Below are 20,182 nucleotides of genomic sequence, written 5' to 3'. Positions count from 1 at the left end.
ACATAAGCAATTTTAGGACTTTTGATAAAATCACTGGACACTTTCATAAATTAACCCAGATTATTATTTTACTGTCCCTTTTACTTGCTATATTTTCCTGCAGCGATATAAAACATCATCTGTATTTCTCATCCATTGATCCTTCACACTATTTTTCACTTTAGTGTCTAATGCCTCAAAGCTCTGACTTAACTGGTGGTTGAATTCAAAGGCAGAAAAAGCAGAGTTTGTTCTGCCTCAATAACTTCTTTCTGCTATCGTCTAAAGTACTATATAACAATATCCAAATGTGAGCGTATGTGCTACAGCCCATGGGTCACTACCTTTTCTACTTTATTAATAATCATTATATCTTACGCAAAATATTCTACAGATTTTCTCTTTGGATCTGCCAGTATACCAACTGAAAACAAAACAAAACAAGATCTATCCATTTCAAAGCTTCATAACAAGTTATCCTGCATTCTTGGTTACTTTATTTTCTTCTTTTTCCCTCCCGGCCCTTGTTGGATATAATTTTCTCAGCTGTTTGAAGCCAGAGAGGAGTAGTGATGTTGCCTGGGAATAGAAAATTCCCACCCAAGAGAAAATCTCAGAACTGGAATGCAGCTGGGAGTATCTCAGTAAGCAGATGATCTAAAATCTAAGGCCTTGTTTAAATTATCTGCCTAAGAAAAGGACAACTAACTAAGCCCTGGAAGAAGAATAACTGGAGTTTCAAATCAAAATTGAAGGCTCAATATCCTACTCTATTCCTTTCACTCCTCCCCCAAAAAGTGACTAAACCAAAATTATCTTTTTATACCAAACTTTACCTTAATTAACATCCCAATAACTTTAAGTTATAATTCCTAAAATTCACACTCCAACATTTTCAACCACCAAATGATTCAACCTCATGTTAACAATCTAACTTTCCACTGCAGTCAATCTTTTCCACCATCTTACGTTCCATCCAACCCAAGTTTTTCCCTCTTCTAGTTTTTATTTTTTCCCCTTAATCCAGCCTACATTTTCCCTTGCGATATTCCTTCTTTTTTAGGATAACACCTCTTAATCTGTCTAGAAAACTTGGGAGATCACTGACTAACTTAATATTTATAACAAATAACTTTCAGTGATTTATATTTACTAATCAGCTCCCGATGAAATACATTATTAAGATTCAGGTCAAAGATACACTTAACCAACTGGGATGAGCCAAAAGCATTATGAAAAAGCAAATATAGCTTTTGAAATGCTTATTGCAACTAGGACCAGTAACATTAAGCTGAGAATTATGAATATACATTATCAAACTGATGGCATCTGAGAATTTATATGTTCCTACCAACCGTTTGCAATAATCTCACTTCATTACAAATTATAAAAATGATCTTTGAACAGTGAAAGCCAAACCACTTGTTACAAATATTTGCCTGAGATGATTCCAACATATTTGAAAGAGTCAGAGAGTTAAACCATGCAGTAACACATAGCTTTAAAATGGCAGTCCAGACATTAAGGAAACATACAAAGTTCAACAGTTTGGACTGGTACAAATTTCAAATGCATAAAAGGTTATTTTTAGGATATTAAAATAATTTGAGGCCTATTTACTTTATGAATGTACTCACCTGACTCTTGCAAGTATCTATATACCAAGAAGTTGACCTCATCACTGCTTATACTCATCTTTATTCCCACTTAAACCATGAGGTCACAACACAGGATATAACCCTAAAAATAAAACAAAGTTAATTAAGTATTTTCTCAATAAAATATTTTTAAACAAAATGTAAACAATGTTGTAAAAACCATTTGATTTTATTAAATAATGTAAAATGAAGGTTTTGATATTGCCTAATAATAAATCCTAACAAATAAAGATACTTCCAATAGTTAGTAGAAGATTATACAACCAAAACACAGCTGGGTCTCTTTTTCTGCAACATATTGGTTAAAAAGGATTAAAAATTTACAAAAGGGCCTCCAGTATCATATTTAATAATTATATCAAATAGCATAAAAAGTTGTTCCTCTTTTCTCCTTAACTGTAAAAAAGAGTTTATTTTAAGGATCAGAAAATGAATCATATAGGAAAAGACTGACTTCAGACTATGGGATTGGGGACCAGCTATCCATGCTGGTTTTGTTTACAAAATTTAGTAGGATTAAGTCTCTATTTTCTCAACATCTAATCTGCAATGTTCAAGTTTCAAAAAGCTCTAGGTATGCATAAGGCAGAGAGGTTGGAGTACAGTTCTGAAAACTCAAAATTCTCAGAAGCAGGGAAAGAAGGAAACGGACATATAGCTTAAATATATCCTAATTATACATAACTGTTCTCATGCCACAGAAAGGATTTAAAGTAAACTTTTCTGTACGGTGCCCAACAGTAAATATGTTAGGCTTTGCCAGTCATATAGTCAGTGTCACAACTACTCATCTGCAGTTGTAGTGCAAGAGCAGCAATGACACACGAATGACTGAGTGTGGCCATGTTCCAATAAAACAACTTATCAACACTAAAATGTGAATTTCATATGATACTCTGATGTCATAAAATGTTTTTCTTTTGATTTCTTTTTCAGCACTCAAAAAATCAAAACCCTTTCTTAGTTTGTGGTCCTTATAAAAGGTCAGTGGGCTGGACATGGCCCACAGACCAGCTTCTCGGTTCCTTGTTTAAAAAAGGATACGCTGACATCTATTCAGTATAAGAAAGAAAGAAAGTGAAGTCACTCAGTCGTGTCCGACTCTTTGTGAACCCATGGACTGTAGCCTACCAGGCTCCTCAGTCCATGGAATTTTCCAGGCAAGAGTACTGCAGTGGGTTACCATTTCCTTCTCCAGGGGATCTTCCGACCCAGGGATTGAACCCGGGTCTCCAGCATTGCAGGCAGACGCTTTACTGTCTGAGCCACCAGGGTAACCCCAGGCCTGTGCTGACTGTCCTACCACATCATTGATCTCTTATAATGCAGGGTAACAATATATTTAAACCTCTCAGATTAATAAGAACTGAGCAGGCTTCTATACAATAGGAACTGCTACTGCTGTAGATCTGGAAAACCTGGTGACTGAACACTCATCAAGTTTATCTCAGAAACAAAGGAAGACAAACAAGGGGGTAGTAACAATTCCCCCAGTGAACACACACAGAGGAAGCCCTAACCAAATGCAGTGGTCTGGGAATACATCTCAAAGGAAGTGTCTTCAGTGCTCAGACCTAAAGGACAGACAGGAGAGTGAGAACATGAATATCTGGGGAGGAAGGAAAAGAACCGAAGCAACTCAGTGAGCAGTTAACAGTCACTGGAAGGGCTGGGTGAAGAAAAAGAAACAAAATGAAGTGAGGCTTGAGAGGAGCCTTGAAGGAATCACTTTCGAGAAAACAAGGAAGTAAAAAGCAGAAAACGCAGGGAAGTGGTATGATTTACATTTTTAAAAGACCATCCTGAATTCTAAAATGAAAACTAGAAGGAAACTGGACTGAGGAGAGGGGGCCAAGTTAGGAAGGTGCTGGAGTCACCTAAGAGAAGACTGAAACCTGGACAGGGGCACTGGAGTTGAGGAGAACCCCGGGAATACTAGGATTCCAAAGATACTTAGGAAGTAGCAGACTCATGGAGAAGGCAATGGCACCCCACTCCAGTACTCTTGCCTGGAAAACCCCATGGATGGAGGAGCTTGGTAGGCTGCAGTCCATGGGGTCGCTGAGGGTCGGACACGACTTCACTTTCACTTTCATGCATTGGAGAAGGAAAGGGCAACCCACTCCAGTGTTCTTGCCTGGAGAATCCCAGGGACGGGGGAGCCTGGTGGGCTGCCGTCTACGGGGTCGCACAGAGTCGGACACGACTGAAGTGACTTAGCAAAGCAAAGCAGACTCAAGGGTGGGGGACTTGATACAGAGCTCAGGAAAAGAGAAGAAGCAAAGGTTTCTTTTAGGACATGTGGACACGTAGTACTTCATTTACTGAAATGAGAAGCCATGGAAGAAAAGTAAATACCATCCTCATGTGAGGAAGAAGGCACCTCTTCCCATTTCATCGCCTGAATGTGATAATCTATACACGCCACACTGAACAGAATGATACAGGTGAACACTCCTCTGATGACTAGCTCAGGACACCTCATCCAGAGGCCCCTGTGGCACACAGGAGGATCTGAGCTCTGGAGGAGACCCTGACCCACAGGAATGGGTAACAATGTGCTTGGAACACAAAGTAGGTATAACACAAGAGTCAATCCTGAAAGCCTGGTGACTGAATGATTTAAAAAATAAAACCACCACACCCATTATATGATTACATATAATACCCATTATATGGCAGGCATTAAGTCACAACTTGACCAACCATGGACATCTGTCAGGGAAACACTGAGTCACTCACTGATTGATGAAGAGGATCTCCCAAAATGAGTTCAATCAGGTGGAATCCTAGTGAAACAACTAATGAAGAAAATAAAGAGTATTCTTTTCCTCTAAAATATCGTTCAGTCTAATATTCAAATAATGAATAATGGAACGGAAGTACCTAAGAAGTACAAATTTTTTTAAATGGCGGATTCCGATACACAAAGGTCACCAAAATGTCTCAAATTAAAGCAGTTATCAGTAGTGCTTCTGTATCATTTAATGTATCTCAGGGCAAAGAAAAACACAAGTCAAAATTATATAAATTATTGTCTGTAAAAACTCTCATAATAAATACATGTTGGTGGCATACTTTTTTAAAGTCAACAAGAAATACCAAACATGAAGAGGAGAGTTCTTGTCTGTTCAAATTGCTGTGAATGGGTTTATTATATTGATCAGAGTACTGTATTAGTTCCTGTAACCAAAAGTAAATTTTTTAAGAGAAAGGGGTAAACTTTTCAAATTTTAAAAGGGTTACTCTAGCTTTAGTTTTACTTCAGCTAGCTCATACTTTCAGAGAGAAAGATCACTGTTTTCACTTATACCAAACATACCCCTAGGGCAGACAAGTGAAGTGAAGTGAAGTCACACAGTCGCGTCTGACTCTGCAACCCCATGGATGGAGTAACCTGTAGCAGGCTACTCCATCCATGGGATTTTCTAGGCAAGAGTACTGGAGTGGGTTGCCATTAGAGCTAAGGCAGGAGAAGGGGACGACAGAGGATGAGATGGTTGGATGGCACCACTGACTCAATGGACATGTTTGAGCAAGCTCTGGGAGTTGGTGAAGGATGGGGAAGCCTGGAGTGCTGCAGTCCATGGGGTCACAGTCAGACATGACTGAGCGACTGAACAACAAAGACCTAGGAATAGACACATGAAATAAAGCTGTCCCAAGCCTTGCAGGATGGACAGTTTTCCAGTTACGAGAAACATAGAAACAAATGTGGCCTTAAAAAAAAAAAAAACAAAACAGTGAAGTTAATACAACTCTGTATTAAAAGTTTCAGTCATAGCAATGAAACTACACAGGCTCTTTAGATCTGAGTTTATCCTCTTATAAAGACACTCAATTCAAAAAAAAAATAAAATAAAATAAAGACACTCAATTCTAGAATAAGGTTCAGTATGAAATTAGTCTGTTTAAATTCTAACATCAGAAGGACACCTGAAAAGAACAGGAAATACTAGACGTTAAAAACAAACAAGACAACGTTAAGACATTTCCTGAGTGAAAGCTTCAGTTTTCACTTTCAAAACACCTAAAAAACCTGGATGCCAGAGAACAAAAATTAGAGAAAATGCCACCACTTCAGTAGTGGACTCACTGCAGCTTTACAGAACAGGTCCATTTTGATTTGTTTGTTTACACATCTATGCTGTAGTCTTCACCTGCCCCAAGTGAAGACCAGATACGCAGAGACTAGCCACAACCGATCTTCAGAAGGCACACAAAAACCTTCCTGCCATACCTCTTCCACTGTGGTATCTTTCAGAACATCTATCTTTAAACAAGGTCACAAGATAACAGTAAGACACACATCCAATCTACCCTGTACAAAACAGGTATGGGCCTCGATATCACGTCTGGTAGAGGTACCAATGTATAAAAGAAGTTCTGCCTCAAGGAGCTGATAGACTATTAAACAAGACATCCAAAATAAGCACTTCCTAAAATCACAAAACACCTATTTGTATATTCTGCCTGATCATACTTAGCCCTAAAAAGTAAATGACCTAGTTCTAAACACACACACACACACACACACACATATATATACATATATATATTAAATATCTCTGTACTTTCTTAACTCTCAGAAACAGCTTGTAAAATCATAAAAGCTTTTATTCAAACCTCCATCAGTTATGGGCAATGAAATTACTTAATTCAAACCCACAGCTATATTAAAGCAGCCAGAGTAAAAACAAAAACTACAATCTTAACTAACATTTAGCTGAATGTTTATATGTAAAACTACACTAAATACTCTAATGTTTAGTATGAACTATTTTACTTTAAGGCTTCACAGACAAAAATCTATCAAGTATTACAAAAACAGGGCTGTTGATGTAAGTCAGGTATAATTGCTTCAATAAATATAAATATACATGGTATTTTCAGCATCACAAAACTGAGTTCAGCATTCACACACTGGATAACTGCTCCAAATGTTTAACCATCTCATTTGTTCTTCCATATCTGGTACCACATTTCTGCCTCTGGCCTCAAACAGAACAGACATGACATTCTTTCTGATACCATATCTAGAGCATATCAGAGTCCAACTATGATCCTAAATCACACTATTTTAAATCTACAAGATTGAAAAAATAACGAAAGCTATGGACAAAGAAAAAAAAATTAAAAGCTTTTCTGAAATCTCATACTCACAACACATTATTTAGAGGTCTGAAAACTTCTTGCAGGCTCTAAATTCAAATGCACAGTCAAAATGTCCTAATCTTAGAAAAATAATTTAGTTCAAAATGTAGTGGTAGGACTTTCTTGGAGGTCCAGTGGCTAAGACTGCACTCCTGATGCAAGAGATCGGTTTAATTCCTGGTTGGGGAACTAGACCACATATGCCACAACTAAAGATCCCGCAACAAAGATCGAGTGCCACAGCCAAACAAATAAAAATTGATATTTGGAGAAAAAATCAAAAACTGAAATGTACAGTGGTGGCATATTATCCCATGGCAGACACATTAGTTTCATTTTTGATTTGCTCAACATTTAGATGATTTTAAATTATTCTAAGACTCCTATAACAATATTTATGCTTCAAGTTGTTTCTTCATCCATTTCTTTTGGTAGCTGTGCATTTATGAATAGTCCTCAACATCAGGAAAAGTCCCTAAATTACTGGACCAAAGGGAAAAGATAAATAGCTATTTTGATTCTTAATGAATACCAACAAATTAGATCCACTCAAAAGACTGAACCAATTCAAGATCCCTCCAGCTGAAACATTAGTTAAAATATTCAAGGTAACCAATTATAAACAACAGCAACAAAAACACCCTGGCCAGCCATAACATTAGAAACATTTTAAAATAATACTGAACATTATGGGGATTGTGACAAAACAGAAACTGTATGTTTATACACAGTATCTACAAATACTGGTCATAGCTATTAGTAGAAAAAAGAGCAACAATATTAAAAGCTGCTACAAGAACTCTGATGTTAAAATAACAAATAACTGTCAAACAGTGTGACCTTGGACACCTTCAGGATACCCTTCTAAATAAATGTTAATAACACAGAGGGACCCAAGTGACTGATATGCTGGGAGTCCATCTAGCAGAAAGTAAGATTCAGGCTTTTCTGGAACTCAGCAGCTGAGACATGGTGTGGTGGTAATTAGCAAGATGAAATCTGTGGCTTGCCTCTTGTAGAATCCACAGCCACTGTCCAAGAAAAGACAACACAGCAACTGCTTTCCATTTGGAGAATTATTCCATTCTCAGCCCTGTGGTTTAAATGGACAGACATCCTGATCCAAAGAAAGGTACTTAATTTGCTTAAGCCAACCAGCAAATCATACCTTTGGTTTAGGGTTGACACCACTCCTCCACATATCCCAAGTGTCTCAACTCAATCATTCCCAGAAAGTGAAACACTAGTAGAAGACGTGTTGATTTCTATAAAGTCAACCTCCTTTCAGAGAGGAGTGGGCAGGCAACAAGGGCACCATGGGAAGCTTGGGATGAATGTGTATCACTGAGGTCAGAGTAGAGATATCAGAGGCAGAGGAGGGGGCCAACGCAGAAACAAGAGAACCTGTGTCCTTATGACATTAAATGTCTATCTTTCAATTAGATCAAGTACTATCTGAAGTCAATTTACCACTATATTTTGGTTAAAGAACTCAAAAATGAATTTTATTGTCTGATCTAAAAGATTTGTCAGTTGCAACCAAAGGAGGGCAGACAACCAAGAAATGTTTTACAACAAGAAAGTGCCTGAAGTTAGTGATGGATTATATTTGGAGAAATAAGCGGAGGGTAGAAGGGGTGGGTGTGGAGGGAAGGTGGGTGTGGAGGGAAGGTGGGTGTCTAAAATCCCAATTGTTTCCACATTGGAAAGTGGACAGACTTACCTTCCAGAAATGGGCTGCCTAGACAGCACAGCCCTCTGGGGAGTCCCACTTCGTATGTGTTAAACTAGAGGTAAAATAAAAGACATCCCAGCAGAAATGCTCCAGAATATAGTATTACAATTCGCTGTTCATGGAAAGTGGTACCTCTGGTTCTGCTCTCTTCATACAGGAAGGTCACATTTTCAGCTACTTATATTACTTTGGGGTGATAAACCAATCCAAACAAATGCTGACTACATGCATTTGTGGGGGTGGGGTAATGCAAGTGAAAAGTAATCGCAACAATGGCCATGCTAAAGCCTATAGGGATAAAACTCACTAAAGCACTATTTTTCTGACATTTATTTTATTCACTCAGTTGAAGTAAAATGAGCACTTCCAGTGTGTAAGGCACTATGACAGATGCTGGAAACATGGCTAAACAATGTAAACCGTGGCCAGATCGTGTGACTTTACAAGTTGCTGGGAAGAAAAAGAACAATTCCAACTATAAATTTTAATATACAGATTTATATATTTAGAAATGTCATTCAAATATTACACCTTCTTCAGAGAAGGAAAAAAAAGTATAGAATTAATAATGTAAAAGAATGTAATAACTATAAAAAGAAACCAAATTCTTAGTACCAGGAGGTTCTAGGAGATTGCTAATTCCAAGGCATGACATATGTTGCCAAGGACCCATGGACACCACAGGGTATCACTACACAGCTTACACGGACCTTGGTATCAGTGGCAGTCCTAAACAGTCAGTCAGCCACTGCAGTCAGAAGCAAACAAATTGTAGTATTTTGCTATATAAATAACAGCTTCTAAACTCATGAAGAATCATGCATCAAAACTTGTTGGGTATAAGTTCTCAATCTGTCTGTGGAGTAAAGTAACAGTTCATCCACTGGCACGCTGCCTCAATGGGTTATCATAGGAAACTGGCAAAATGTCTTGTTAAAACTACGTGCGTGCATGCATGCGAGGTTGCTGTAGTCGTGTCTAACTCTGCGACCCTATGGACTGCAGCCCACCAGGCTCCTCTGTCCACGGGGATTCTCCAGGCAAGAATACTGGAGTGGGTTGCCATGGTCTCCTCCAGGGGATCTTCCCAACCCAGGGATCCAACCTGCATCTCTTATGTCTCCTGCATTGGCAGGTGGGTTCTTTACCACTAGCACCACCTGGGAAGCCCACTGGAAACTGTCAAACTGTCTTATTAAAACCATGACACACTGCAAAAAATACCAAACTATGAAACTAACAACACAAAGTGTGTGGAGGGGAAATGAAATAGAGTGAGGAGAGAAATTAAATTAGTTTACCCATTAGTGACGTCATTGGTGCCTCTAGAATTTATGCTGAGGCCCAACCTGCAGGATTTTAGAAAGTGACTTTATTTGAAGAGGAGGTCTTTAAAGAGGTGATTACATTAAAGTGAAGTCATTAGAGGGAATCTTTCATAATGTGAATATAACCCAACATGACGAGTGTCCTTTTATGAGGAAGAGACACCAGGAATGCATGTGCACAGAGGAAAGGCCATGTGAAGAGGCAAGAAGGCAACCACCTGCAAGTCAAGGAGAGGCCTTGGGAGAAACCAAACCTGCCAGCACTTTCATCCTGGGCTTTTCCAGAACTGTGAGGAAATAAACTTGTTTTATAAGCCACTCAGTCTGCGGTATTTTGTTATGGCGGCCCTAGCAAACTGATACACACCCAACATCACAAATTCTGTAAAACTCTGATCATTCACTGGAGACTTTTAAATTACTGATGTTCACGATTGCCAGGGCCTGTCTTTTCAAAAATTTGCCTCTATTTTTAGGAATCTATCCTGTCCTGTAATTGCCAAAAACAGTTACATGTCCTGTAATTTGTCGAAGTTGATGACATTAACAGGATACATCAGCACTTCATAATCTTCTGCCGCGCAATGCCCCTTTGTTCTCCCTACTTCCCAAGAAACACACTCACAAACAGCACACACGCACACACAAAATGCATTATTCTTCATTTCCCACTTCTTTAAAAATAATTAAAATCCTACTAAGGTAATAACACATTTGTGTACATAAAATATGGTACAATGAAGAGGTGTACTTTAAGACTTAGCTCTGAAGTCTTTGACAAATAGCTTAAAATGTGTATAAACTTTTACGATGCTAAAGCTTAAAAGATTTCACAGAATTATATTAGACTAAATGAAATCATATTTACAGAACTTACTCTTGAAAAACTGCAAAATACAACAAATCAGGATTCAAAGAGAGATAATCTCAAGAAAAAAACATTAAGCTCTAACTGCAATGTGTATCTCAGCTTATTTTAGTACTAACCAAACTTAAAATATAAAACCCTATACAATAAAAACTAATTATTTGGCTGATTTCTTAAATATTAATGACAAACAGCAGCATATGTTCTTTTTATAGAGCCTTAGCCCTGGACTACAACCACGGTTTATTTGCCCAACATTTTAACGACGTCTTTTCATATACTAAGTCCAAAGAGAAGCAAAGAATTTTCTTAAAACAAACATTCTACCACTCTTGACAGTCAGATAAATGCTAAATTTAAACTATATTTTTAAAGATATAATCTCATGAGATAATTTTTATTCATACTATTAAAAAGTAAAAAATATCCTTTTAAGCTAATTAGTTCTATATCTCATTTTCATGTAAGCATTGTAAGGGTATCTTTAATAATTTGAATATAATGTTCTAGTGAAAAGTTTACAGTATCCACTCCCAGCCCTCTCCCCAAGAGAAACAAATACAATTTTAAAAAAATAGGCAGACAAGATAGTTTTTGAAGGGAAATTAGCAGGTACTGGCATTGACTTTTACCTTCCAATTATGGCACACGAGCATCTTTCAGATAATTTTCCTAAGGATGTGCCTAGCAATATGTGTATTTTACAGAAAGGCTAACTTTTTTTTTCCCTAAACAAATAGAAGGTTTGTGGCAGCCCTGCACTGTCAAATGATGGTTAATATTTACTATCACTAAAAGTATTTTTTAAATTAAGGTATGTTATTTTTAAGACATAATGCTCTTATTACAAACACTATTTTTACACTACTGTGTAAACATAACTTTTATATGCACTAGGAAACCAAAAAAAATCGTATGACTCCTTTTATTGTGATGGTCTGGAAGCAAAACTGCAGTATCTCTGAAGAATGTCTGTAACTACAGGCAATTTTTATGTTTTTCTTTTGGCTGTTGTTGCTTTGTTTTGTTATATTTACAGTCAACAAAGCTGGTGCATCTTAAGAATTTAAAGCATGACTTAGAAGGGATAAACTTGTAAACTCCTTTTCTTGTCCTTGCCTTTTCCATTGGAATCCAGAGCTCTCATGTAAATTAAAAATAACATGAAAGAGAAGTCAGATCTCAGGTATCCTTATGATTTTAGACAATGTGACTCTTCTGGGCCTCTGTTCCTTCATCGAGAAAATGAGGGAAGTGAAGCGGATAGTCTCTTTTTCTGCTAAACCTCAATGATTTGAGTATTACAGTACAGAATATTACATAAAAATCCTGCAGGCTCACGGGACCAGATGACATAGTGGTTTTTAATAAATCATTTTATAACAGGCTTATGAGTGCATTACAAGGTTTTTAAAACTGACAGACCTCAGGTGGACATCTCCAGGAATCAGGAAAAGGGGAAATAATGAGTCCACCTCATTAAGAAATGTTTGAGTACTTACTACACATAGCGCTTATTAGGCAAATGGTAACCATATAACTGAGACTTCTAATGTCTGTCATTTGTTTCAACTTCATCTATACCAGGAGTGTTTACAAACTCTGTCCTGTATGTAAATCCCAACCCATTACCCATTTTTGTTTAGCCCACAATACCTTGTGGTTTTCACAAAACAAGGAACTGTTTTTACAGAATATTTGTAGTTGATTTGATGATAGGGAACACTAACTCTGAATCCCAATTAAGCAATTTTAAGAATCTCAGCAAAGCTCTCTGGGCTGAGTAAACTAGCAACTAGCATGTATTATGTGATGAGTCAACTTTGATTTACTTGTGGACTTCAACTTCCCAAACATAAAAAAGTGGCTGTTCGATATGAATCAAGGATGGACTCAATAAATATGTGTTAAATGACTGACTAAACATAGTCAAGGTACACTGACAGGGGAATAAGGAAAGATAAGAAATTAAAACACTAAGTTAACAGAAAGTGGAAGTGAAGTCGCTCAGTCGTGTCTTACTCTTTGCGACCCCATGGACTGTAGCCCACCAGGCTCCTCTGTCCATGGGATTTTCCAGGCAATAGTACTGGAATGGATTGCCATTTCCTTCTCCAGGAGATCTTCCCAACCCAGGGATCGAACCCGGGTCTCCGGCACTGTAGACGGACGCTTTACCGTCTGAGCCACCAGGGAAGCGCACAGTTAACAGAAGACAGACCGTAGTTGTGTTTTGTCTCTTTCAACTACTGAGCAATAACTGGTCATTCCATTCAGTCTGTGAAGGAAGTCTGGAAATTAAAGTAAGGTAAGAAAATAAAAATTAAGAACCTAGTTCCCTCCCACTAGCAAGAAAAGCTCTGAGTTTATTTGAATGGGAACCAACATCAGAAAGATAAACCTTACTATTCTGATTTTGGAACAGAAATGTTATAAGGACCCATAAGACTGGAACACAACTAAAACTAAAGCTACAGTTACCAAAATGAATGGAAACTTGGCTTAAAACTGAGATATCACAGGCAAAATAAAGAGAATAAGGTACCAGGTGTAACAAACTCATTGAGTTATTTAAACAAATACTACCTATAACAGTATTTATGAAACAATTTATTGGATAAGAAATATCCTTTAGTTCCTGGGGGAAAAAAAAAAAAAGACTAAGTCAGTAAAACCAAGACAGCTAAGCCCTAAGTGAATCAAAACAAGTGTCCACAGATTGGTTATACTCAGTAAATTCTTTGGAAGAACAGTAGTAAAAATGTGAGGAAGACTGTTCTGGTAGCAGAGATGTATGACTGATACAGATCAAGAGTCCAAGTAGAGGGAAAAAATGTAAAGAGGTTAGCATTAATCCCAGTGGGCAGGCAATACGTGCGTGTTCAAATCAAGTGAAGATGACTTTAAAACCAGGTTTAAAACTCAGCAAACTGATAACACACATACACCCTCAACACACACAAATACAACATAGGTATTAGTAAATCTTGAAGACAAAACTCAAAAGAAAATGGAGTGGATATTGCTGATATGTATGAATTGAGGCAGGCTTTCCAGTTTTATTGAAAAAGGAGTAGGAACAGATTTCATCATGAAAATCTCATAGGTCAGTTTCATAGGTTAAGAGAAAATGGAAAGTAGTACAAGCCTGTAAGAGTTTCTGTTTAAAAAACAGACAAAAACACCATGTAGAAACAAATCAAGAACATCACTCCATAACCAAACTCTGTCCATCCTTTAGAAGTACTCTTACCTGGTCAGGTTATGTAGACTCTCCAATGGCAAACACAGACTTTTAATAGTCTCTTATTAGAAGGTACTTCTTTCTATTTTATAGTACATGTACTTCCTTGCTAACACTGTTCAAAGTGCTCAAAACCAAAAACAAGATTCGTTATCTCTGTCATACCCATGACAAAGCTCTATTATTTTATTTAGTATAAAAATTAGGTGTCAAAGTGAGGTCTACAGACCCCTAGGTTGATCTTTAAGGGGTCCTAGAGATCAAAATTATTCCTTTTAGTATTATAAGATACTGTTATAAAATAATATGTCTTTTCCACTGAATTGATATTTATACTGCTATTACAAACCAATAGTTGGTAAAATGGCTCACATCTTAGAAAAAATCAATGTACTAACACTTCACTGCATTAGCAGTTATCATACTATTCACTGTCGTTGTTTAGGTGATGCTGCTGCTGCTGCTAAATCGCTTCAATTGTGTCCAACTCTGTGTGACCCCATGAACTGCAGCCTACCAGGCTCCTCCGCCCATGGGATTTTCCAGGCAAGAGAAGATTACTGGAGTGGGTTGCCACTGCCTTCTCCGGTTTATGTGCTAAGTCCTGTCTGACTCTTTTGCAACCCCATGGACCATAGCCCGCAGGGATCCTCTGTCAATGGGATTTCCCAAGCAAGAATACTGAAGTGGGTTGCCATTTCCTTTTCCAGGGGATCTTCCCAACCCAAGGGATCAAAACCACATCTCCTGCTTCTAAGGAGGCATGCTCAGTCGCTCAGTCATGTCTGACTCTCTGCAACCCATGAACTGCAGCCTGCCAAGCTCCTGGATCGAACATGCATTTCTTGCATCTCTTCCATTTCCTGCACTGGCAGGCAGATTCTTTACCACTGAGCCACCTGGGAAGCCCCTATACTATTCACTACTATACAGTTAAAAACAAAACAAAACAAAAAAAAACTCACAAAAAATTCTTCACTGAAGAGGCTCCTTGATGAAGCAAGAAAAACAATTTTATTAAAATTTTAACCTCAAAATACATCTTTGCAATATCCTCTGTAACAAAAAGCACACACACAGTACTTCTGCTGCATACTAAAACGATGGTTGTCGAAAAAACACTATGAAAATGTCTGAATTACAAGCCGAACTAGTTACTTTTTTCACGGAATACCGTTTTTACTTAAAACAACTGACAAAGTATGGTTGTTCAGACTGAGAATTTGGCAGACATTTTCTTGCAAACAAACAAAGTGAAACTGTCACTTTTAAGAAAACAACTAACAATATTTGTTGGCAAGAATAAAACTTAAGCTTTTAAGAGATAATTAGGATTTGGAAAATCTATCAGCCACCATGAGCTTCCCAATACGACTCCAGAACTTCTGTGATGAGATCAGTGGAGGTGTTAATTACTAGTTTTTTATATTGTATAATGAACATTTGGAAGATCTGTATAACTCAGTGAACAAATATTTTCCCAATGACTAGCATAAAATTATGCATGAGAAAACAATCCATTCAAAGTTCAAGAGAAATAGATTTTAATATGACAGAATACAAAAAGTTCATTGACAGAACTTCAGATCTTGTAGTGCAACTAACCCTTAAGAAACTACCCAGTTGCTGAGATATGGAATAGTATCAAAGGAGAATATCCAAATTTATTTGAAAAATGAGTCTTATTTTGATTTTAAAAATTTACAACTCTATCTTTAAAAAGCCATATTTTTTCCTAAATTCCAACTGTAACAATGTATCTCATCTTGTGAATGCAGACGCAGATGAGAGAATCCAGCTGTCTAAGCCAGAGATTAAGAGAAAGATTTTCAAACATTTAAGACAATGCATAGAAAATGTTTGTCTTGGAAATTATTTTTCGTAAGACATACTATGTATATTAACATATTATAGATGGGTTTGTTATTGTTACATTAAGATGCATTGGTACTATAAAATTTCACAGTTTTAATTTCTGATGCAGCATATATTGACAGCTATAGCCCATTTAAAGAAAAACTTTCTGGAGTCATTAATAAATTAAGAATGTAATGAGATACTAAGTCTAAAAAATGCTTGAGACCTTCTAGTATAAAAATTTATTCCTTCATGGCAATATTGGTACTAACCTTCTTTGGAAAAATTCAAGAGTTTCCCTGGGGATACAGACCTCTTCCGCCACAATACTGTTCATATTGAAACGTGATGTAAATCATGATCAGTTTGATCTGTTATGTTCATATTACAATTACATTAGGTAGCCAATAAATTTATACCTAATCAACAAAAAAGGGTACTCAACAGCCGTAAACATCTTCATGCAAAAGTTCTAGTTTTGATAAAACATGAAATCTATGAGCAAAATTATGAGGGGGTGAAAATTACACATTTCCTGAGACTGTACCTCTAAATGAATTTCTTTCCACAGACACAGACACTTGATTCAATAATTTTACTGAAATTCAGTTTGTCCCTCATTCAACATTTACTGAGTGCTAATACAAGTCTGGCACTGTTCTAGGTATTGAATGCAGTAACTACATAAATCTATTAATACAAAGAATTATATTGGACAGAACAGTCTTCACAGACAAATTCTAGGTCGTGTTCCACTTTTTACCAAATTCTTTCATGAAAAGCTGTTCAAAAGGTGTGGGGGCTGTGGGAAGGGAGCACTGCCACCATAACACACTTCTTCCTCTAATGGTGTGGACTCCCACCATCCTCCATGTCTGCTCAACCTCATCATTTATGTTAAGAGAAATCTCTTCCCCACCAACTGAAACATGAAGCTAGCCTCTGTCTTTCAGTCTTTATATAACAAAATGCTAATAAATAACAATGGCTTGATGTCCTGCTTTCCAATTTATGCATTACAACAAATGCATAAATACACTGCCTTAACTCAGAATTTCTCAAATTTGAGTAGTTATCAAGTACCTTCTACAAGAAAACAAAGTAACACACTAGTCCCAAGAGTTGGCTTTTATTGTATTACCAAAATATAAATAAAAACACTATTGATAGTCCTTAACTGATAGCACTTCCAACTAAAACTTGAAAAAAAAAAAAAATTACCTAGCAATACCAAAGTACTATACGTGCAATGTCTATTACAGGATTAAATAAACAGTCTTAAAAGTGGCCACTCAGATCATCTAAACTATGTTGTGTATGCTATTTTAAGACTATCACATGGACAAAAATTCTTCAAATTTCTTATGGAGAAATTACTAACCCAGAATATATTTACAGATGGTGGACCTTACACACTTTGTCATCTAACAATGTGAAAAAGTGATATAAAGTGGGAGACCAAGACAAGAGAAGAAATGGCTGCTCTCAGGACTTCCTTCAATTTATCATTCCTAATACAATCTTTTAAGAAATGGTCAATAATGGTATGAGTAATGATACTACTTGTATGATTAATAAAATACAAGTCTATTTCAACACAAATGTAAATTTGTTTTTCATTTACCGGCAACTTATGTAACATATAATTCAACCTTCAAAAACATATATGCATTATGTCTCAGAAACATTTAAAATCTGATTGGTGTTTTAATACAAAGAGACATCTTACAATTTATAAATAATAGACTTTGTAAATAATTGCAAATAATATAAATCTTAGGCTTTATAAATAATTCATCACATATAAAGATGAATATAATCACAAGCCTAATGAGCTGGCAAGAACAGAACAGAACACTACATTAAAAAAAAAAAAAAGGCCAAGACACAAAGGAACTTGGGGGAGGTGTAGCGTGTCACCTAGAGGTTAATAAAGGAGTAGTGCATTCAGATCAGTTCGGTCGCTCAGTCATGTCCGACTCTTTGCGTCCCCATGAATTGCAGCATGCCAGGCCTCCCTGTCCATCACCAACTCCCGGAGTTCACCCAGACTCACGTCTATCGAGTCGGTGATGCCAACCAGCCATCTCATCCTCTGTTGTCCCCTTCTCCCCCTGCCCCCAATCCCTCCCAGCATCAGAGTCTTTTCCAATGAGTCAACTGTTCGAATGAGGTGGCCAAAGGATTGGAGTTTCAGCTTTAGCATCAGTCCTTCCAAAGAACACTCAGGATTGATCTCCTTTAGAACGGACTGGTTGGATCTCCTTGCAGTCCAAGGGACTCTCAAGAGTCTTCTCCAACACCACACTTCAAAAGCATCAATTCTTCGGTGCTCAGCTTTCTTCACAGTCCAACTCTCACATCCATACATGACCACTGGAAAAACCAAAGCCTTGACTAGACGGACCTTTGTTGGGAAAGTAATGTCTCTGCTTTTGAATATGCTATCTAGGTTGGTCATAACTTTCCTTCCAAGGAGTAAGCGTCTTTTAATTTCATGGCTGCAGTTACCATCTGCAGTGATTTTGGAGCCCCTCAAAAATAAAGTCTGACCCTGTTTCCACTGTTTCCCCATCTATTTCCCATGAAGTGATGGGACCGGATGCCATGATCTTAGTTTTCTGAATGTTGAGCTTTAAGCCAACTTTTTCACTCTCCACCTTCACTTTCATCAAGAGGCTTTTTAGTTCCTCTTCACTTTCTGCCCTAAGGGTGGTATCATCTGCATATCTGAGGTTATTGAGATTTCTCCCAGAAATCTTGATTCCAGCTTGTACTTCTTCCAGCCCAGCGTTTCTCATAATGTACTCTGCATAGAAGTTAAATAAGCAGGGTGACAATATACAGCCTTGATGTACTCCTTTTCCTATTCGGAACCAGTCTGTTGTTCCATGTCCAGTTCTAACTGTTGCTTCCTGACCTGCATACAGGTTTCTCAAGGCCGGTCAGGTGGTCTGGTATTCCCATCTCTTGAAGAATTTTCCACAGTTTATTGTGATCCACAGAGCCAAAGGCTTTGGCATAGTCAATAAAGCAGAAATAGATGTTTTTCTGGAATTCTCTTGCTTTTTCCATGATCCAGCGGATGTTGGCAATTTGATCTCTGGTTCCTCTGCCTTTTCTAAAACCAGCTTGAACATCTGGAAGCCCACGGTTCACGTATTGCTGAAGCCTGGTTTGGAGAATTTTGAGCATTACTTTACTAGCGTGTGAAATGACTGCAATTGTGCGGTAGTTTGAGCATTCTTTGGCATTGCCTTTCTTTGGGATTGGAATTACCTAGAGGCTAATAATGGAGAAGGCAATGGCAACCCACTCCAGTACTCTTGCCTGGAAAATCTCATGGGTGGAGGAGCCTGGTAGGCTCCAGTCCATGGGGTCGCACAGAGTTGGACATGACTGAGCAACTTCACTTTCACTTTTCACTTTCATGCGTTGGAGAAGGAAATGGCAACCCACTCCAGTGTTCTTGCCTGGAGAATCCCAGGGACGGGGGAGCCTGGTGGGCTACCGTCTATGGGGTCGCACAGAGTCGGACACGACTGAAGTGACTTAGCAGCAGTAGCAGCAGCAGAGGCTAATAACAACTAAATGAACACAAAACTATATGTTCAGGGTGAGCTGGGAGAATGTCTGACTAAGGTAGAAGGTTTAGCCCTCCGGTTTTCCAAATCTGCTGTACATTATGTCATCTGGGGAACCCCGAAAAAGCCTGCTGTCTATGTAGCATCCTATACTAATTAAACCAGAATCTCTGGAGGTCGGAGCCAGACAGTAGTATTTATGAAAGATTTCCAGGTGAATACAATACACAGCAAAGTTTGGGAAGCCCTTGTTCACCCTATTGAAAGCAATCTGATAATCTGTGCAAAATGTGATGACTTAAAAGCAGCTCTTCAGATCACAGAGAAAGCACTTTCAACATCCATGTGTCCTTCTGTATCAGTTTCCTAGGGCGGCTATAACAAGGTGCCACAAACTGAGTAGCTAAAAACAACACAAATGTATCGTCTTGGTTATGGAGGCTGAAAGTCTGAAATCGCGTTTTTGGCAGGGTCATGTACTCTCAACGGTTCTACAGGAAGATGTTCCCTTGCCTCTTCCAGTTTTGGGTAGTGGCCCCAGGCATTTCTTGACTTGTGGCAATCTAATTCTTGTTTCCATCTTTTTAATCTGTGTTTAAATTTCCCACTTTTTATAAGGACATCTGTCACAGTGGGAAAATGACTCACCCTAAAGACCTCATCTTAATTATATCTGCAAGAACTTTATTTCCAAGTAAGATCACATTCACCAGTATCAAGCGTTATAACTTCCACACATCTTTGAAGGAACATAATTCAACCCACAATACCTAAC

The 20,182-nt window shown here is 37.8% G+C and overlaps 1 protein-coding gene across 4 annotated transcripts in view; it reads right to left on the bottom strand.

Annotated features, from left to right (window-relative positions):
* The window catches only part of TBL1XR1 (TBL1X/Y related 1), a 178,248-nt gene that overhangs the window by 41,429 nt on the left and 116,637 nt on the right, over nt 1–20,182 (bottom strand). For 3 of the 4 annotated variants that reach the window (XM_015472413.3, NM_001193029.3, XM_024991751.2), the window contains one exon: nt 1,617–1,719. The exons of the other annotated variant lie outside the window; for it this stretch is intronic. In XM_015472413.3, the coding sequence (XP_015327899.2) occupies nt 1,617–1,674 (58 nt within the window). In that variant the 5' untranslated portion in view covers nt 1,675–1,719. The remainder of the gene's footprint in view (nt 1–1,616; nt 1,720–20,182) is intronic. 4 annotated transcript variants of the gene reach the window in all.

This window comes from Bos taurus, chromosome 1 (assembly GCF_002263795.3).
Source record: "Bos taurus isolate L1 Dominette 01449 registration number 42190680 breed Hereford chromosome 1, ARS-UCD2.0, whole genome shotgun sequence".
NCBI lineage: Eukaryota > Metazoa > Chordata > Mammalia > Artiodactyla > Bovidae > Bos > Bos taurus.
Note: the sequence above shows the minus strand (reverse complement) of the source record. Positions and strands in the feature narration are given on the sequence as shown.